The 21268-nt window shown below is 43.3% G+C and overlaps 2 protein-coding genes across 6 annotated transcripts in view; one reads left to right on the plus strand and one right to left on the minus strand.

Moving 5' to 3' along the window:
• Positions 1 to 21050, minus strand: part of LOC124189898 (ecdysone-induced protein 74EF-like) — a 55765-nt gene extending 34715 nt beyond the window's left edge. For 3 of the 5 annotated variants that reach the window (XM_046582405.1, XM_046582404.1, XM_046582402.1), the window contains exons 1-6: positions 18331 to 18834; positions 16360 to 16883; positions 801 to 879; positions 595 to 734; positions 219 to 407; positions 48 to 146 (exon numbers count right to left, since the gene is read on the minus strand). In XM_046582405.1, the coding sequence (XP_046438361.1) occupies positions 48 to 146; positions 219 to 407; positions 595 to 666 (360 nt within the window). In that variant the 5' untranslated portion in view covers positions 667 to 734; positions 801 to 879; positions 16360 to 16883; positions 18331 to 18834. Of the gene's footprint in view, positions 1 to 47; positions 147 to 218; positions 408 to 594; positions 735 to 800; positions 880 to 16359; positions 16884 to 18330; positions 18860 to 19713 lie in introns of those variants that run through there. The other 2 variants (XM_046582403.1, XM_046582408.1) reach the window with 2 other exon arrangements.
• LOC124189908 (U7 snRNA-associated Sm-like protein LSm11) lies at positions 1190 to 9016 on the plus strand. The gene is made up of 6 exons (XM_046582420.1): positions 1190 to 1440; positions 1562 to 1655; positions 3227 to 3348; positions 6466 to 6604; positions 8529 to 8737; positions 8795 to 9016. Exons 1-6 carry the CDS (start codon positions 1273 to 1275, stop codon positions 8876 to 8878), a joined length of 816 nt encoding a protein of 271 aa, XP_046438376.1. The 5' UTR covers positions 1190 to 1272; the 3' UTR covers positions 8879 to 9016.
• Positions 21051 to 21268: the final 218 nt, after the last annotated feature.

Consider the following 21268-nt stretch of genomic DNA (forward strand, 5'->3'; position numbering starts at 1 on the left):
AACCATTGACATTCTGAGCCTACCAGAAATTATTATACTAGTTTTACTTCTCTGTGTTCTTCCAAATAGTTTCTTTTGGCTAATCGTTTCCTGAGAAAATCATCAGCCTCTGTGTGATTGCTGAGCAATGTAGAGCAATCCCCAACCTTGAAACAAAAACATAATTATGCATCTCATAAATTTGCAGAAAAAAAGTCTTTTAAACTAGTTAATCTCACTTTTTCGTCAAACTCGGCGAAAATGTTGTCCAGTTCGAAGTTCCCAAACTGTTTGAAGATTTCATCCTCGCCTTCAATCTCAGACACGAGGCCATTCAGGTCAGCGTGTGAGAGTTCGGTCAGGTCTGAGAACTCGCCTCCTTGATTAAGTGGCGGGACTGCAGTCGGTTGGACACTCTGAGCGGCAGTCTAAACAAAGAGACAAATCAACACGTGGTTTTTTCTATCGTGAAAAATACAAACAGCCATCTAGCGGCTGCATTTCAATTTCCTAATTTCATTTTTGCAGATGTAATTTTTTTTAGATGATAAGATGTTTTCACTAACATAATTTTAATGAATTAAAAGAAAGCTTTGATTAAAACTGAAATTTTACCAAACATGAGAGATCGACCATTCTCCCGTCATTATCGGGACACCACAACAAGTCGTCATCAATGAAAGGCATGATTTTGATGATGACTCGAAAAGTGCACGTTTATCAAAAGGATGTTAAAATCCTTTTAAAAATGTAATCTAGATGAAAAATTGGAAATAAAATGTAAATGGTAAATTAAAGAAAATATTATACTATAAAAATACCGTGTGTAAAAAGGCAACAACTAGGTGAATCCCATATGTAAAATTCAAGCGGAAAGAACCTCTTCTGTGTACTTCATACCTGTCAAATGAGATAAATGTTAAATATTTAGTTAAATATGCATTTTTAAACAATGGCGTTCTTAACATTATCAAACAACTCATACAAAGTTAAAATGAAACATATCTATGATGATAAAATGTTAGCTAATCCACGCTGTTGATTTAATCAAAATATTGTATAATAAATACGTATAAAATAACCCCTCAATTATTGAAATTCATATCGTTCATAATATTATTCTTATTATTCATAAGAGGACAGCGCCATCTATCATCTTTTCAGGTAGCTGTCTCCTATCGAGAGACTTGGCAACATCCAATATTGTTGTTTATTTCAGCAGACGACAGATTAATTCAGGTTTGATTTCTTCACGGTTCAGTCGAAGGAAAAATTTGTTTGTATTAAATAAAAATGGATAAACCAAATGAATTGGATTTTTCATCAAGTGAATTCAACGCTCTAGAGGCATTGTTAAGTCCCGATGTCACCGTCCCTGTTCCCGAAGCGCCGATGTACGACAACTTAGGACAATTCGTTTCGATGTTAAATCGTGCAAGAGCAAAACAAGCACAAGGCGATGTAAGATTTCATTTGGTCGTGTGATTTCAGAGTTATAAAACTTTGATTTAATTTCATTTAGAACTAGTAGTTACAGTTGATATGCGTCCAGTTTTGATTTGTTTTTTTTTTTCAAATTCAGGGTGCAGGACCAAGTACTCGTGAGAGCAATCAAGCAACCATCAACACCCTTAACAGTCTCAACCCATTAAAGAGAAAATTTCTTCCCCATCAAGGTAATTGCAATGCATTAATTGCACATGACAAGCAAGTCTTGCATGATTGCATACATTTTCCCTGGTAATTGGTAACTAGTTTTCGTATATTCTACAAGTAGCCTATCCTTGCTGTTGATTTTGTAAGACAACCGCTAGATGTCCTAAGCTTCCACTAGGCTCACGACCGCAAAACTTGCGCAATAAAAACAAAAACCAGATCTGATAAAAAAAAAATAATAAAAATAGACTGACTGACTGACTGAAAATCGGAACAAGAAATCTCTCCGCTTCAATTTTCCCGACGTCACGGTCACTTAGTTCCGCATTTAATAGGCCATGGCTATTACGTTTGAACGGCAATGTATAGTGATTTGATTTCGAATGCGAGCCTTCGTGCCGCACGTGTGCGAGTCCTAACAAACAAACAAAAAACGCTGCGTCGCTGAAATCTGTGCCGAGGAAAGCAAAAACCTCAGGTCCCTGCCCACCTTTTATTTTTCTTTCTCCTGCGTTGTTTCTTTTATTCGCTAAAATCGTGTCGTCGCTACGGCGATGTAACGGTAGGTTGGGATTAGGTCTTGTTTATTCTTCTGCGACTCCTACTGCTGCCTCTTATGGCTCGAAGGGCATTTGATGTTGGTTCGTTTTTGGTAGTTGGTCCTTTTCGTTTTACTGTCAAAACCTTTGGAATGGATTGCGCGATCCCGCCCGCTGCTATACGGCTGTATCGAATATCTTTTTGCCCAATCTCACTCACACTCGCAGGCACTTAAAAAGAGAGCCGAGTGTCGTCAAAAAAAGCGGCGCAAGAGCCAACCACCCACACCCTACTCAAAAATGTTGCACCATTCAGACGAAAGATATGGCCTCATCGTTCCGGCCAACACAAGACGACGACCCGTTTTGGAATGTCCGAGAAAGAGTTGCTGCTTCTTCTTTTTCTTTATTTCTGCTTCTCTTTTTGCTTTTCGCCGGATGGCATTCAAATTGCGCTACTCACGCTCTATAACCCTATCGTCGAGGGCCATTGCCGCTGATGCAACAACCCTTTTTTTCCCCCCGTCTCCTGTAAATGTATGCGTAAGCGGAGGGAGGGACCTGTTTCCTTTTTTCTTCTTAAATGTTTGGCTTTTTTTTTCTTTTATTATAGTCTTCGCCATGCATAGACTGTGGTATTCCATTCTCGCCCGTCGGTGGTGTTTGCGCATGCCCTCACTGACCCACATCGTCCAACAAGGGCTTATTGTAAAAATGTAAAGAAAGGAAGTAAAGGGATAGAAACAAAAAACACTGAAAATAAATAACCATGCCCGCCGGGAGAAAAGGTGCTTCAAGAGAAAGAAGCAACAGGTAATAATTTGAATGGCGAAAAAAAACCAAAAAGACAAGAACGGTTATGAAAGACGGTGCGTTCCCTGTATGGAGACGAAACTACACTGGGCCGCTAAATTACAACCACAACCTGTAGGCTAGATTTGGTCTAAACAATTTATTGTTGAAAATGTTAATAATTTACATTATGTTTTTTATTTAAAAAAAAGGGAATTGACGAATACTGATTGGTGGTCACTGTTGTATATCATTTTCAGAACCGGTTATGGGCCGAGGCCGGAGTCGGCCGCAACGTAATCTACTCACGCGCATGGACGAGGTCACAAGAGGTCCTATGAGCGTCCTACGCAATTGCATGATCAACAAAACGCGAGTCAAGGTACGGCACGGTACCCCTACCCTGAAAAATCACTTTGACGGTAGTCAACTGACGTTTGTTTCTTCGTTCACCGTCTCTTGGTTGAATTTCTACGACTATCGACGATTCTGTTCGTGTGCAAGAATCTCATTTCACGAGAGCGACAGAGAAACTTGCATTTGGATAGATGGTCCCCACCCAAACTTGGGAGGATGCCCGAAATTGTCAACTTGTTACACGTTTCCCAAGTTGGGAAGCGAACTTGGACAACTTGGTGATGTCAAACACACAAGTCACATGGACAACTGCAAGAGGCGTATAGAAATGGTTTCGGAAAAGCGAAGGTGGAGCAGCTCCTTGGGAAGTTTCGCGAGGAAAGAGAACACGGACATATTTCGTTCGTAGCCATTTCCTGTCGTAGTTTTTCTTTTGTATCGACAAGTTGTTGACGACGACGTTGTACAAGTTATTTTTTCTTCTGCCATTCTTACAAACCACCTACGTGCATTGTAACCAAGCGAAGGGGAGTTTTCGAGGAAGGAAACGAAAGGGAAGGAAGCAAGCGCCAGGAAAAATAGTAGATGAAAGTATATATAAGGCGCCAAGCGTTCGGTAGCCCAGTGTAGAGAGGGCAACAACCCCCGGTGCTTTTTCTCAGTTTGTGTAGAGTCGATTACGTGTACGTACCCAAAAGTCGTCCCTTTCTACTGCTGCTGCTGCCTTCGGGAAGCAACAAGCGCTCAAGTTATAATTCCTGGTGTGGTATGTTATCACATGTCCTTACGATCCCTCCTCTCTCGTTCCGTATCGAACGTGTAATAATAATGAACGGTCGTTTCTTTTCGGATCGTACGTTGAACCCGAAACTTCCCTCCCCCCCTCCTTCCAACTTTTTTCCCCGTCGATAAGGGCATGAAGAGATTTCTTATATATGTGTCGGGGCAGCTTTTTTCTTTTCTTTATTTTCGTCAATTCCAACCTCTTCAATCAATTTCCTGTGACGTCAAAATGTGTTCCTTTTCTTACTTTTTTTTGTTTCTTTGATTATTTTGGTTCGCTTGACCGGCAACGATTGAATCCTCCATTGATGGGTTGAGACGGACGAGTTCATGCCACGCCATTTAGTCATCACCAGACGAGCCCTCGGGTTATCGATGCCATTCTTTTTACCATTTTCTTACAAAAGGACCTGTCTCAAGTATTGTTTCTTATAGCATAGGTATAGCGAGTTGAATGGCAGCTTATCTCCTGTTGCTCTTTTTTTTCCCCCCTTTTCCTTGTCGGCATTGAACTCTTGTTTTCCGGAACAGTTAAAAGTTTGAGAGGGCAGAATAATTGAACATTCTTTTAGGACCAAGTAGTCTACTTATTAGAGCATACGGTAGTGGGGGTGCTGCATGTGTGTAATGTTGTTGTTTGGGAGGGATGCTGAGGCTTCAGGGGGTGGACATTCCAAGTTGTCTGAAATCACAAGGAGGCTCAAACCGCTTTTGATTTTCTTTGAGAGAAGAAGATGTATTTATAATCATCCTTGATCATCAAGAATAAATATCCGAAAGGAGCTAGAAAGAAGGGAGAAGATAACGGGTCCCGGGGTTTCTGGTTGTTGCGCAATCTTCGCCTATCGGGGGTTATAGTCATAGTAAGTAGTTGAGAGACTCTAGTGTGTGTAGGTGTGCGTTGTGTGGAGAAAGAGAGGGGAGCGATGAATAGAAAAAGACAATCCTCCTATCTGTGAAGAGAGAAAGAAAATGGGATTTAAAGGGAATTGTTGTTGTTGTGTTGTTCGACACAAGTGGTTCTCTCCGTCTATTCTTTCTTCAATCTTGATTCTTCTTTTTTCTTTTTACCAAGGGGGGTTCTTCTGTTCGGCTTTTAAATTTATTTTCCAACTCATTTTCTTCTTTCTTCTTTTGGAAGGGAAACAAAAATCTTTTCTTCATTTTTACATTCCCTTTTTTGAATAGTTGAGTAGATTTTTTTTTTCTTTCTTTCTTTCTATCTACCTTCTTTCACGGTTCAACCAGCAGAGAGTAGGTCATGCACGCCGACCGACGAACGAAGCGTTTTTACATACATATGCAACGTAGTAGACGCGCCGTTAGCGGACTCCCGAAACAACGACATGCACATCGCGCGATGCAAAATATTTGTAATGAATCGAGAGATGCCATGCGCAACTTTGTACGTATCTGCGTCAAATCGGCTAGGGATTTTTTCTGGGATTTTCACACACAAAGAATTTTACAGGTTTTACAGGGACGAACGAAATTCAGAGTAGATTTTGTCTGTCGACTATTTTGCATTCGCCGATAAATAAAAAAAAGTTGTGCGCCAAGTGAAATAAGAAGTTTTTGGGGTCTCGGGTTACCCCCCTCTGGTTTTTCTTGTTGGGTGGGGTGAAAAGAGAGAGAATTTTTTCATCATCGTCATCTTTTTTTTCCGCTTAGATTCACCTGTTGTTGTGAGTGAACACACGACGAAGATGAAATAATACGTCCCGACTGATTCCTTCCCATGGCCCGAGTCCTTCTTCTCTCATTCTCTTTCCATTCGTGTTTTTTTTTTCTTTCTTTCTTACCTACGTTGTTGTTGTCCGTCTGTCTCTCCCTCTTTTCATTCTCTCAACAGTCGAACCGTGAAGGCAGAGAGCCGCCCACAGCCAGAGAGAACCCCCCCACAAAATAAAGAGGCAAGAGTACCGTTAGATTCTTGGGTCGCTCAACTCGTGAGACGACGGTCGGGAGGAACCGAAGAAAATCGAAAGAAAATAAAAAATACTAAATTTTCTTTCAACAAAACCAAACAAAAAATAGAAAATAAAAAAAAAATCCTTTGGCAAGAAGAGGCAGTCAGAATGGACATGGAGAAACTGATGGGGGGAACTTGATCGGGGGACGATTTTTTTTTCTTTTTCTTTCCTTCTAAAATGTTTTGACTCGGGTTCGTCTCCCATTTGATCTTTTATTATTATTGCTGCCTGGGTATATATTTTGGCATCGGCGCCCGAACGAGTGGGACATCTGCATCTGTGCGGATGAGACCGGATTGTCTGACCCGTTGGGTGCGTCGCGTCCGCACGCACAGTTCAACGTTTCCTTTTGGTCATGAATTTGTCTGCTTTTTATTTTCGTTCAGGTTTGGATACGAGGAGCGACGTGGATCCGCGGTTTCTGCATCGGCTACATCGCCGCATTCGATAAACAGTGGAACTTGGCAATGACCGACGTCGACGAAACATTTACGCGTCGGCGCCACAGGAAGACTCCCATTTTGGGTAACGTTTCATTTACATTATTATTTCGTTTTTAAAAAGAAAAACTGCCATTTTCTCCGCGCTTGGTCGAACAAATTTCCCGTGAAAAGAAAACGTCCGTCAACGCTCCTTGTTGACGTGTTGGCCAGAAACCTTGCCACACACGTACCTAGTCCTAGCTACTACCCACACTACGCTACGTAATCCTTTCTTATTCACCTCGCCCTTGGCTGACCGAAATACGAGCTCGCCAACTGACCTTCAATCGACAGCCTCTCTCTCCTTCTCTCTCTCAGCGTTACTCACTCACCTTCGCAATAGTTTTGCACCTGCGACTGAACGAACGAAATGAAATCAACAAGAAGGGAATCGGGCATTTTGACGGTCAAAAGAAAAAAAAAAAAGGATTGTTTACCGACCGACCAATAACAACAATAGGGTATTATAAGCAAAAAGGCTAAATGTATACGACAGGGACGCGTGTCAGCACAACCGACTCCTTGTCTGAGATTGGGAACCTGACCTTAGTCTCAAGGTAAACTTGTCCTTATAGACCGCCCAATCGACACACTGCGTTCGTTCAAAACAGCGTCACTCGAATGCAATTTCTCGAGTTGGTTGAAAAAAAAAAAGACAGGCATCTCCATCCTTCCCTTAAGGTCGCTTTCTTCACGCTGGAGGTTACACGCTAGTTTGGGCTATACTCCTCCCGCTTTGTTTTTTTCTCATTTCAAGGGTGATATGGGCCTTGTTTTTTATTTGACGCAATTGGTCGAGGACAAGGTCGGCAACTGTAACACTTTTGCGAACGCAAATTTTCTATTTAAAAATATAAAAGAAACACAAGTATTTTTTTTTTTTCTTGGCACGATCTAATCAAAAGGATAGCCGGCGGTCATCGTTTCATTCTTCGGCTTGCCCCTTTTTTTTATTTCGCAAAAGTTCCTGACTACCTTAGAAAAGTGCACACACCCTTCTTTTTACCAGCTGCCCCGCCTTGGGTCCCGAATTTTTCAAGAGCTGCTGGGGGGATCTGTAATAAAGGCGCAAAGTGCTTACAAATTCGAGGAAATGAGAATCAGCTTCCATTTGTATATTTTACTGGGCATATTTTTTGGTTTCGTAATAAAAGAGACACCTGACTCGACTGCCAGCTCCTCCTCCTCCCTTCTTCTCCTGTTGTTATCTAATAACGGGTCCCGACCGTTGACGATCTCCTCCTCTGCTCTGTTTTCTTATTTCAAAACGGTTCGGCGTCTTTTTGACGACGAAGTCGAAGAGAAAGAAAAAACAAAATGCAGCCCTGAAATATTACCATAATCATCATCGTAATGGCTGGTCCGCCCATGTTAATGAAGATCCGATTGCTTAAATTAAACAAGAAAAAATGTGATAGAAATTCTTCCTTTTCCCGTTTTTTTTTTCTTTTTTAATCCAAACAAAACGTCAAGAATCTCCGCGTCAGTGTGCAATGTTGAGCTTGATGACCTTGGCCGGAAACCTTCACCGTTCCAATCCCGCCCGCTTGACTCGGTTTTCTTTGGCGTTTATGGGCACACGGACGGGACCAGACCCCGGGCAGAAGGCAACCAACAGCTGATGGAAAAAAGCGAAGAAAAATGTTGAAACGGGGGGGAATAAAAACGCGGGTGGGGTCCTTGTGGGACAACAACTTTGGTACGGACTAGGCGGTAGGATCGTGTGACATTGGCGCACCTTTTAGCACGTCTTTCTTTCTCTTTTTCTTCCAACCTTCAAGTTCACAACTTCACAATCGTGGCCAGGGTCAATTCTCAATTGGGCGAGTCCTCGACCAGAGAAAAGCCAAAAAATCAAGTCGAAAAGAAAAAGAAGAACGAAGGGAAGGTCGCCGTCAATTAGCCACTGACTTGATTCTATTTTTAAAAATGTTGCGGTTTGTGTTTTTTTTTTTTTTTTCGTTCAGGTCCGGTAGATCAAATCACAGAGGCCCTCGGCTCCTTGACGACGACGTCTAGCGACGACAGTAAAGACAAAATCCCCTCGGCTCCTGGACCGTCGAATCAGAGAAAGAGCGATCCTTTGACGGGATTGGCGATCCAACGTCAACCGATTGACCGGAGAGAGGAGCTGTGCCAGAGGCACGTCCAGCAGCTCTTCATCCGTGGCGAACAAGTGGCTCTTGTTTCAGTTTTACCTCTCTGACATTTGTTGAATCATTTTGTTTTGTAGGTTTTTCTGATCTTGTCTGTCGAGTTATCATTATGCAAACGACTCGAACCTTCCCCGCAACCGTGTCAGAAAAAAATAAAATAAAACAAAACTTATGACGGGGGAGCGAAAAAAACAACGAAAAAGCGGGTTATTATTATGGCTATTATTAAAAGAAATCAAAGACTGTGTGCGGCCCATTGTTGTTTTTTCCAAATAAAGACGGCGATGGATTGAAGCGAGCAATTCGACTCACGACCGAACGCTTTTTGTAGCTGCACGGTGAGTCTCTCTCACGTTGCCCATTTTCGAATGCATTTCAAAAGGAAAAAGAAAAGAATCGGGGAGGAGTTTTCTTGTTAGATTGCCGTTTGATTTAGTTCTTTTCTTTTCAATTTTTCTTTGGCTTTTTGGCTTTTTTTGATGGTCGACTTGATGCCACATTCACCGATTCACGGTCGACGTGTCCTTTTGGGCGGCAACCCAAGACAACAATGCTTTTCTCGTCTGTTGCCTTGGCTGCGAGATTGGTCTTGATTCCCCCCGTCGTCTCGTTTGTGGAGAGATTTTGGCGATACGCCGTTAGAGAACCGCGCGCGAAACGTTTGCAGAATTGAAAAGAAAACCAAACGAGTCAGGTCCTCCTCCCCACCCACCCAAAAAAAGAAACAAAACAACAACAAAAATAGGCCAAAACCTGCTGATGTCCAAAAAAACTTCTTTCGACATCGGAGGAATCTCGTCGTCGTCGCCATCGATCCTTGGGTTTTTTACCGTTAGACTCTCTTGTTATTACATCAGCGCTTTTTTTTGCCCAGCTAACTCGCAATTGCGCCAGTTACTACGTGAAAGTTAAACAACGAACAACAACAAAAAGAGAACCGGAGAGACATTTCTTGGAAATCATTTGGCAAGAAAAAATGAATCCGATCAAAATCCGATATTGAATAAAAATAATAACGAGGAATACCTTCGCGTGAGATTTTGACGACATTGATGGAGTTGTCGATCCTCCTTCCACCCAACCGAGAGGCTGGCAGAAAACAAAAATCAAGGCGCCATTTTCAAAATATTTTTTTGCACACCTCCCGTCGTGTAAAAAAACAAACACAAATTTTTCTCTTCCGTTTGGCCAGTAGTACGGACGTCGTCGGTAATGAGTTCCGAGCTGTTGTTGTTGTTGTTGTTGTTCTTGCCCAGGACTTTGTGCGAGCGTGGGTGTATGTACATAAGACAACTGCACGAATAGAAGACAAGTCTTTCCGGGACTGGCGATTGTCCAAAATCAACAAGACGCAAAAGCAAATAGGAAACTCTCTGCTTTTCTTAAACACAATGTGGACTGAACGGGATGATGACGCCGGCCTTCCACCTAACGTCAACAAAAAAGAAAAGGCCAAAAGCCAAACAGAACAAAAGTAGGCTCGTCTCCGTGTCCTAACTGGCAGGTTCAGTTTCAACCCCGGTCCCTTTTGGGTGGACCGATGTGGAGACCACCTCCATCGTTTTCTTTTCGAACCCCCCTGTTCAATGGAGTTGTTTGTAGCCGCTGTCCAAAAGACTGAACTTGGTGCGTGATCAATGAATCGAGTCGACTCCTTACGGGACTTTGTGGTGATCTTGCTGGCAAAAGATAATGGAAGGTGTCGTCGTCACGATGGGACCCACGTTTTTCTCTGCCTGATGACGTCACCGGTTGAAGAAGAACAATCCTGTCATTTGAGCCTTATGCTTACTCGGCTGCTTCTTCAGTTGACCATCATCTTCCCACCTTATTAGCGTTCACGCAAGCTGCTGACGATGCCGTTTTGACTCTTGACACTATCGGACCGATTCTTTTTGGCAAGCGAAAAACCTTCCAAACGCGAATTGTTGGCGCAACGCGAGTGACCCATTTTTCTCTTTACCGAATTTCGAGGCGTGTCGATTTATCGACCAGACCAATAAACCAACAAGGAGTTTTTCTTGTTTTTTTTTCTTTTGTCGTTATTTACCTGTAAAATAAAAATAGCCATTTTCGCATTCGATGCAATCGCAATAAACTCGAGCCGCAGGGGGTATATCGTAGTAAATAGAAATAGTTCTCGGAGTTGTGAATGGACATAAAAATGGGAAGAAAACAAAGACGTGGGGGGGGGGAGGTCGCGGATTGTTGCAACTTTGTTGTTTCCTATTTCTTATCGAATGGCTTTTGATGGAAATGGGAAAAACAGCGGGGGCGAGCGCCGGCGTTTCCGTGCGGTCAAGTTGTTGGTGGCGTGCACACAAGTCTCGCCATCCCCTCGAAGAGGAAAAAAATAAGAAAAATGGATATAAATAATAACGGGAAAAAGTTTTCTTTCGTCGCTGTTTCTATTTATCCCCATGACAGGTCGGCCACCGATGAATGGCCACATCTCCGCTCTTCATCTTTGGCCGTAGTAATAGTAGTAGTAGTAAAAGAAAAATGAATTAACACCAACGGTCAATTGATTGGAAATAGTTGCGCCCATCAAGAAAAACTCAACTTGTCGGTTGGTTGTCGTTCCCGCTGTCAGACAACGGACGGGACAAATAATCGAGCGACTCTCTCGTCAAGTTCAACTTGGAATCTCCCCAACAAAACTTTTCCAGCCCTTTCAAAATATACGAAACACATTCCGTTCCGCTGTGCAGCATCGCAACTTGTTGTTGTTTTGTTGCGAGCAGTTACACAGTGCGTCTCTCCGAGCGTGACTCTGGTCGTTTATTCACGCTTTGATTCTGTATTACAGTGCCAGCCGGTCGATTTTCTTCTTCTTTTCTTCGTTTACACAATCAACCCGCCGTCATCATCATTACGGACCATTTTGTGTGTGGACGAGCGCGCGAGCCGAGCCGAGCCAACAGCTGTTGTGTCCGTGCGTGTGTTGATTTCTTTTGCCGGAGAATTGGCGATAGATGACGCAATAACGGTCGGATATGATAATGATAATGATTCGGCGCGCTCGGCGTGGGCAGCAATAAGGGACGCAGGCCAAAAAAAAAAACGAAAAAGAGAAAGAGAAAAAGAAAAGCTGAGGGGCCCCACATCTCTCGGTCCATTCACCTGTGGCTGCTGCTGCTGCCCGTCCGTCGCAAAAGGCGTGAGTGTAAATGAGTCATAAACCATGCTGCTGACTTGTACAACTGCTACTACACACACACACACCATCATTTCTTTTGAAATAAAAGAGTGTATATCTCGAAAGTTAAGTAGCCCAGCAACGTCTTGTCCAACTGCCACGTCATGTCACCCAAAAGTGGAGGAAAAAAAAAGTCAACGATCGTTTTGATCCTCCCTCTCTAAATGCGATCATCACATCATCACAGACAGTCCCGCCGTCCTTTTCCTTCAGCTTTTTTTAACACACTCAGCTCGGCGCTGGCCATCTCTCTCTCTCTCTCTCTCTATGCGTGCACTGGCGGCGTTTGGCCAGTCTCGAAATAGCTGGACGCTGCTGTCACGCTTCTTCTTCTTCTTCTTCCGCGGCGGCTCGTTTTCCCGTTTCTTTTTTTTTAATTCCGCCCCGTCTGCTCAACGTCCATTCATTCGTCTACGACACCACCCCCCTTCTCTTGCTCTATAGTTTATTTTTCACGTCATTCGAGGGAAATCTAATGACCGTCGTAATCGTTAAAAGAAAATTCTGTCAAGAGAGAAAATACAAAACAAATACGCAAAATGGGTTTCACCCAACTGCTGCTGCGGGTCGTTATAATATATAGACTTGGGCGGGAAACGAACGGTCCATCAACACCGTTTGGTATATAATAGTAGCCAATAGACGGGAGACAACTGTGTAATAATAGCGTCGGCCGATATCTGGTTCTTGTTATATTTAACTGTACAATATCGGGCCCAGGGTATTTAAACGTATTAGATTCTACGGTTCGCCAATCAACATAAATACTACAAGTGGTATTACAGAGAGAGAGAGAGAGAAGAAGCGAGCGAGTCTAACGGTATTTTTAGAAGAAGAAGAAAAATAATAAGAAGAAGATGGTGTGGTAACGCGCTGCTGCTGCTGCTGCTGATAACGTGTTTTGTCTGCTGCGGCCATATCGCGTTGGCTGTGGCCGCGAATTGAACGCAAGGCCATCGCGCCCGCACGTCGTCATTCCCTGCGGTGAGCACACGCTCGTCTCTCTCTCGCAAACGCGACGAGAGCCGAATGCTTACAAAAATCGTAACCGACCCCGCGTGTTTCTCATTTGATTCACCCGATCGATCCCGATCGATTTTTTCGTTTGTCTTGTCTTATCTTTCCCTCATTTTTTCTCTCGAAAAAATCTACCGGGAACTTTTTGTCTAAACGGACGACAGAAAAAAAAAAGAAATGAATAAAATATGCGCAGCAAGTGCACCGTGAGACATGAGGGTCATAGTGGTAATGGTGGTAGTGGCAATGGTGGCGGTGGCAATGGTGGACCCTGACCACACAAACGAGAAGAAAAAAAAATAAAATAAAAACTCACGCAACAAAACCGGCGCAAACTCGGCGGCCGCCGACCTTGGCCTCCCTTTTTTTCTCTCTCTCTCTCTCTCTCTACACACGTTCGACTTGCGGCACGATAGCGGCCGCGGTCGGTTTGGCTTGTTACGACGATATGTATGCACAAGGTTAATGTCTGAAGGTCTCCATCTCTCTCTGTGTGTGTGTGTGTGTGTGTGTGCAGAAGGTCTTCCTTTTATTTGCCTTTTCATTTTTCCATGAAATCGAATAAGTTAACTTTTTTTTCTATCTTTCTATCTTTCCCGAATGATGAAATCATTTCTGCCAGGCGCTGGGAGAACGTGAGCGTATAGATAGATAGACGTGATGATGTAACGTGATACCGGGGCGGCCGAGCCCGTTTCTCATCTTTCGTCAGTCAAATATTCTTCCAAGACATTGTGGATAGGGAAATACATTTTCCTCGTGGAAAAAAGAAAAAATTTAGCGATTCGTGCAAATCGTAGGATATCGATCATGATTTCGTTATTTCCAGTCGTGTCCCGCCAGCGCATTCACGACTGAAAAAGAGGGGAACAAAAAACGAATTTCCTTTTTTTTTTCTTTGGCTGGGAAAAAAAAAAAAAAAACTTCCGTCTACGTGGTGGTTGCGGTGGTCTCGATTGCGATGAAACGTGACCAGTGTCGTGACACTGATGAAGAACTCTGGCGGTATTAATAATACACTCATTCAGTCAGCTTAACTGCCATGTTCTTCTTTTAAAAACAATAATCGGTTGGTTTTTATTATTTCCCTTTTAATGATCTCCTTTCTTTTTCAAGTTCTTCTTGGGTACCGTTGCATTCTTCCATCTTTCCCACAAAAACGGAACGGAATCAAACAAGAGATTCGGTGGAGGAATAAGGAAAGAAAAATAAACGGCGATAAGACAAGAGCTAAGAACACGACGTCGTTTGGAATATTCTGGTCCTCCACTTGGTCAGGTTTCCCTTTAATTGAATAAAGGAACTTAACCAAGTTCAAGCGTCACGTTTAGACGGCCGACTGTTTTTGGGGGGTGACGAATCAAATGGCCGCCGGACGCAAAATCGTCAAGGATTTTTTTCTTTCTGCAGTCGAAACGAGACATATGACTGTGCGGCGGCCCTCATTCTTGTTGCTGCACGACTTTGCACGAGAAGGGATGGGTTTCGGAGTCCTCGAAATGTGTTCTTGGTACTACTAAATCCCGAAGCTGCTGATGCTGTTTTAGCTGCCTTGACCTCCTTTTGGCTTACATACCCTCCTCCCTCTTCTCCTGTGTACGTCATTTGAATATCGCCAACACGTTCGGATCCGCCTTCAATTACTATTTAGTTCCCGCGTGATTCGCAATCGTTACACTACACCTTAAACGGCAATGCGATTTATCCATCCATCAATCCATCGTGGACTTTCAAAAGGGAGAAAAAAAAATGATTATTTCGGGCGTGTTCACCAGTTTGAAAATGAACTAAAAAGGTAAAAAAAATGGCCATTGAATCATCGCACCGCCCGATTGGGATGATTTAATGGCCCAGTCAAAATGACGTCAATCGAAAAAAAAAAGAACTGGGTCCGAGTAATAATATAACCGTGGTGGGTGCGGAACCTTTTAGCGTGATCGCGTTGTTGTCTCGTACATTGTCCGTCTTAAGTTGCGGGGCGACCATGAAATAAACAGTTAAGGATGTGAATTATGTTGCCCATCAAAAAGATACGACACCCAATTCCTCCCGGGGCCACTGGCAAGAGAAAAAAAAATCAAAATCAAAATCGACGATGAAAACCGAAAAAAAAGGGATGGACGGATCACGACGTCAAACAACAAACAGCACGTCTAGCTCTTCGTTTTCTCTCCTTTTGTAACTCGGCAACGCTCGTTGAGGTTTGGGCGCCGCTCAAACGAACGGAGCGAGGATCGATTGAATTTTGATTGGATTCGCGTCGTTCTGCTCGATTGTCTCTTTTTTTTATTATTTTCTATCCGCACAAACCATCAGCTGATGATCGTTCCATCATTAATATCTTCGATCTGGATGGTGCGGAGTGGGTTCTTTATTTAAAAATGAAGTTCCCTCTCGTCTCATCCATCTTGTGCGGAAGCGGGACCGTAGAGTGCCATCACGATCCAGAAAAAATAACAAAAAACAAAACGGCCGCTGTACGATTCATCATGAGCTCACAACGGTGGGCCAAGCCCCAAACAACAACAACAACAACACCGCAACTGCAGCATCAGACAACAACTATTACCTCGTCTGCCAACAACAAGTACACACAAGAAATTCAACAAGTGAGTCACATTATTGATTGATCAACAAGTTCCTCTCGCCAAAAAACAAAACAGCGCAGAACTCAAAAATCAGTTCCAAATATTTTGATTGGAAGAAGATTCGACTTGTTGTTTTAGGCCTCGTATCGGCGATATCGAACGACCTTGGAGCGGCGGGAGAGATTAGATGTAGAGTGGAGTCGACGACCCAAAAACTATCGGCGTGAATTTTTCAAATATGGATGCGGAAGTCTGAAGCCAACGACGACGACCAAGGAGATTTCGATACAGTTTTGTTGTTGATTGTACAGTCAAACGATACCAACGATGACGTCAAACCAAATAATCGAAACTCTCTCAAGTCAGATAAGACAGTAAGAATAAACATCAAGTGTGTCGGGGCACTTCCTTAACCGGCAGCGACCGGCAACTTTGTGTGGTCCCCATCTTTCCCAATTTTTTCGCTGTCAAACTGAAATAACTGACCCGAAAATGTCGTCCTTTTTGGCTCCGTCTACGTTTTATCCGATTCTGCAACATTAGCCGATTCCAGTTTCCTTTTCGGCCTATCCCAAAATTCAAAATGGTGACCAACCAGAATTCGAGAAAAAAACAAATCTTGTTTCACTCGACTTGGCGATTTTGGACGAGAAAAATGGCCCATGAGAAGATTGTTCATCCCAACAAGCGAATGAAAACAAGTTTTGGTTGTTTAAATTGTAATACAAGAAATAAGTCCTGATCGGGACCACCTGCTGAAACCCAAACAAACCGGCCTCGATTTTGTTTTTTTCTTTTTCTTAACACTAACTTAGCAATTGAAATAAAAAAAGCTTACCTTTGAAATTCCCGGCAAGTACTCAAGAAGATTGGGTTGATTTCGGGGTAGGACGTAGCCAATGGTTGTTTTGAGGGAATGTCGTGTTTTATTCCTTCTTCTTTTTTCGCAATTTCTTGCAGGTACGAGGTGATTTCTTCGAAAGGGAAGAAGAAAAAAAAAAAACCTTCGAGTTGTGTGAATATTCCAAACAACAAGGCGCAAACACACGAACTGCACACAAGACACGTATAAACACACGAAGCACGCAAACTCACGGGAGGGGGAGAACACTGAAATTGGCACTGCGATGTTATGATGTCACTGTTTCTCTATTCGAATCACGAATTTCTTTTCTTTCTTTTTACTCAATCAATAATTATTAAATAAGCCCATCAGCCAGTTGTAGGCGAATCACTGGAGAGTGTTGCAACAACACAGGAAGGTCGTTGCGATCCTGTCGCAGTCAGAGGATGAGCAGCAGAGAGACAAGGAATTGCCGGCCATTTTATTTTTCCCTGGACAACGGGCGTGTCACGTTCCACCTGCGACAAATTCACAAAACAGGAATTAAGACGAGTCAGTTATTTTTCTTTGTTTTTCGCTTGGGGAAAATATGTGACAAGAAAATGTGGATGAAGAAGCCAAAATGGTGGGACAGGTAATGTGCACTTGTGTGTGTACTGGACGAGAGTCTACACAGCACAGACACACGCAGGTATACGTAGAGAAAGTCAAGGTCAACGCCCTCCGAAATTCTTCAGGGCCCCCCTCTTCTTCAGCTTGTACGTGATGGAAGGTAAACCCCCCCCCCCCTCCCTTCCTGCTCACCTCCCTCTTTTTCACCTTTTTCCAGTGTGTTCTTTTGGAGAGGGGGGGGGGGGGCTGTCGCTCCTTTTGCAGGTGAGGTCAAAGTGGATCGGCCAGGGGAAGAAAAAAAAAACATTGGAAAAAATATCACGAAGTCGGTGAATTTCTACGTTTTCAATGATAGCTACTTGTGCTGTTTCAATTCCAGCTATTTCGGCGTGATTGGCTAATAACTTGTTGGGTGGTGGTGAAATTGCCTAGTCACGCGGGCGCGCAACATGTCAACTCGATTGCGCACAGGGTCGTGGGAGGATTGGGGCTGTTGTGCAGTTGTACGTCTACGAACTACGGAGACAAATAATACAGGTGGTCGGCCAGAGATTCAAAATGACGGACATCATCTGAATCAACAAGTGTTTGCTGAGAGAGTCCAAACATCTGGCTATTCCTAATTAGATTAAACTCGATAGCATTGGGGAGAGAGAGAGAGAAATTACGTCGATAGTTATACTGGCGGGCTTATATAATGGCGAATTGGGCAAATCAAATTGGTCGTTCATAAATCAGTCGAGCGGCTGAACGATACGAGCCGAGGAATAAAAAGGTGATTCTCCCTATTTCTTTTTTTTTCTTCAAAAAGATGAAGAAGAAAACCCAGGAAACCGCACACGGTCCGACGAACACGTCGGTGTTGACCGCAACCATCGACGTGTCAGCCCCGTCTACCAGTAGGGGTATATAAATAAATAGATAGTCTATATAGCCACATATTGATTTGAGCTATTGAGAGAAGAAGAAGAAATGAAGTTGTTTCGGTCGGGAGTCCCGGAGCAACAACAACAAACCCCTCCAAAAAGTCGAATAGTGGCGGCGTTTGCGGTGGTTGCGGTGGAGGGAATTTTCGGAATGATATGCAGCTGCTGCTCCTGTTGCATTGCAGTTCAGCCATTTTTTTATTGTTGCCTGTTGCAGGACCTTTTTTTTTCTTTTACTATTACGACTGTCGTGCATTTTCAAGGTCTGCGACACACACGAACGGAATATTAAAATAAAAAGGGGAAAAAAGCTAGTCTCCGATTGATTTGAAATTCGGACATGGAAATGAACCGGGACACAACTTGGCATTATAATGGCAAAGGACAATAGAAAATGATAATCCACGGTCTTTTTTCTCTTCCTTACGTGATTGGTTGAATGGGTCACTGGTATAAAGTGTCAAATTTCTTCTGGCTATTTGCATCCAAAGTTATGAGGGAGCCCCTTTTGCATCAAAGGGTGGACACAACACGATAATCCGTTCGGTTCAAATTCAAACGCGCGGCCGCGCCGAAATGGGATTTCAAACAAAAAAACCAAACACACGAACGAACGACGAAAGAAATAATCACTGCAACCGAAATAAATAAACGAACACACGACACGACACACCAAACTCCTTTCTTTATGATTCCAGTTGAATGAGAGGGGGAAAACAACAACTCAAATGTCTAAATAAATAAAAAAAAATCCGGACGAAAGGATCACTAGGTACGACGATGTGTTAAAAAATGGTAACAACCGAAAAATTGATCCGGCATCCGACACACGAAAAACAAAAATCCGGGTGATGGAAAACCGAAATTTCCCAAATAAAAATAACGAAGGAGCGAAACGAACGTGTGCGATGCGGACCGTGGTCGGCGCTAGACTGGCGAGTGGCGATACAAAACCCAAAGACCTCCTCCTTCCCTCTCTTTTGCTTTGGCTCTCTCCTCCCCTTTTCCAGAGGAGGGTCGGGTGGGGGGGCCAGCCATATATACGCGTGTGTATAAATACAAGCCCCAGTGTGTGTATACAGCAGACACACACACACACACACTCACAAATTCTTGTTTTCCACCCAAAAAAATTGAGAGAAAAAGGAAGAAACCTCCAAGAGAAAAGAGAAAAAACCTTTAGACTTTTGGTGTTTTTAATTTTTCGGGAGGGCCGGCAGCTCTCGCACGTGAGCCTTGAACAACAGTCGACGGGGCCACTCGCTCGCCTTCATTTGCCTAACCAAAAGTCCAACAGATATATAAATCATCGATATACAGATTTGAATTTCCCGCTTTGATTGATATTTATGCAAATCGGATCAAATGGAGTCCAGGGTCGTTCCCGTTTAACCGTTTTCTTGTTGATCGCTGGACGCCATTGTTTCCAATGTCACACAAATACAAATTGCGAAAAATAATATAGGAAATCCGCAAGTGGATAACGGTCTAAATTTTTAAAAAAATAAATAAATAAATAAAAAGAGACCAGTCAATCGACGTCGATGGCCCGTGTGATGGATCCCTAGCGCAAAACTGGAGAGATTTGGCCGCCATGAAAATTCGAGAAGCCCGACAAAAATCATTGATCGTATTATTATATCAATTATTATTTCTCTCTCTACTTTTATGTCGATTCAAAAAATATCGCGCAGTTGAGAAACAATTGAACGTTGCGCGTCACTTTCCTCCTCTCGACGTGGAGTAGATTTGCGTCTGCTACAATCTACGCCATGTGTGTGTAATAGTCGTAATAATCATAATAACATACCAGCAGCAGGAGTAGCAGCAACTGTGCAGCACGTAGTGGCGTCTCTAGTCGCTTCTCTTTTCTCTTGTCTGGCCGTTGGTTGTACCGCGTTGAAGGAAAAGTCAACATCCGGACCGGACGTTCACCCGAATTGTTTTGGTGTATGTGTGTGTGTGTGCACGCTGTTCACGTTCGGACGCGCGCGGGAAATTTGAAAAAAAAAAGACGAAACGAAAAATGCCACCGCCACCATTCTTTGGCTGTAAAATATTTTTTCAAATCAATTATTCGAATTTCTTAGTGACAGTTGGGAAAAACTTAACGGAGAAATGGCTTATAGTACGATCGAAACTTATCTTTAACTCTTTGTTGTTATGCACGAAAAGTGTAAAGTTCGCCAGGTAACACTTTGATGAAGACGCGGCCATTTGTCGCGTTCAACTTTGACGAAGATGTGACGCAGCTTCTTCTTCTCTGCTGCTGCTGGCCTCGCCCATTAAAAAGTAACTGTTCATGTCATGTCGCCTTTTTTTTTTTAGGTCGTCCACCTAAATCACGTCTAGGCAGTCTGCACCAAGTTTATGAAAAACAAAATAAAATAAAAGGCAAATGGGATTGAACCTTATTACGACACAAGTGCATGTCTCTCGGTGGGTGTCGGCTCGACTTGTTTTACACGACAGCCGTCGGACGACAATTGACGGAATGTAATGGACGGCCAAAAAAAAGGTAACCAACAAGTTATTTGGCTGCGGAGTGGCCGGCCGGCCTCCCCGCGTTCCAATCAAACCTGTTTGAACGATCAGCATGATGTTCGATGAAGGGCTGGCTGATGCATTCGTAGGTTCGGGGCTGCCGTGGCCGGCCGGACGGGCATCGGACCGGCACGGAATCGTGAGCCTCCATCGATCGTGCAGCGCCTCAATCCAATTTGGGCCGAGTTATAAGTTGAAAGAATCAAAATTCAAATGAATCACAATTTTAAAAAAATAAATTAATAGTTTGGTTGCGTAATAATCATCGGGGAGGGCGGGGTCAAAAGATGGGGAAATGAACAACACATGAATGTATGAAACAGTGTAGCTTGCGGACCTATAGAAACTTTAATGTTTGATGTATCAGAGAAAAGAGTAATTGAATTAACTTGTCCGGCACACACAAATCTAATTCTTTACGGATTCTTTCGGCCAGCCCCCCACCCCCCTCCACTGCACCTCTTTTTTAGCCAATTACCAACTGATTCATCTTATTGATTTTTGATCATCCTAGTTTTCCCGATTGACTGATGGGGTTTCCATTTTTGCCTTTTTCCCTGGATCCAACCGGGTCTCTGGGCTAGAGTCCCGAGCGCTGCTGGATATACCTACAAGAAAATATGCAGTTTCAGTGTAGGAGCAGAGGCTTCTGGGTGCGTTGTACGTGTTAGGCGTAAGCGTATTGTGTCATGATGTCACACACAACTCACATTCCAGCAGTTTGCCGGTCATGTGAGCGCCGAGACACGAGTCTGACGTCTTTTTCTTTTCGTCATTTTTCTCCTTGCAGAGTTCGCCAGTCGGTCAAGTCCCGAAAAAAT

The sequence above is a fragment of the Daphnia pulex genome, chromosome 3 (genome assembly GCF_021134715.1).
Source record: "Daphnia pulex isolate KAP4 chromosome 3, ASM2113471v1".
NCBI lineage: Eukaryota > Metazoa > Arthropoda > Branchiopoda > Diplostraca > Daphniidae > Daphnia > Daphnia pulex.

Bases quoted from the DNA above. Each gene is read 5' to 3' on its own strand.
- LOC124189908 (XM_046582420.1), top strand. From the start codon at position 1,273: ATGGATAAACCAAATGAATTGGATTTTTCATCAAGTGAATTCAACGCT. The intron at 1,656-3,226 runs GTAATTGCAATG...TATCATTTTCAG, and splicing joins AAAATTTCTTCCCCATCAAG to AACCGGTTATGGGCCGAGGC. The intron at 3,349-6,465 runs GTACGGCACGGT...ATTTTCGTTCAG, and splicing joins TCAACAAAACGCGAGTCAAG to GTTTGGATACGAGGAGCGAC.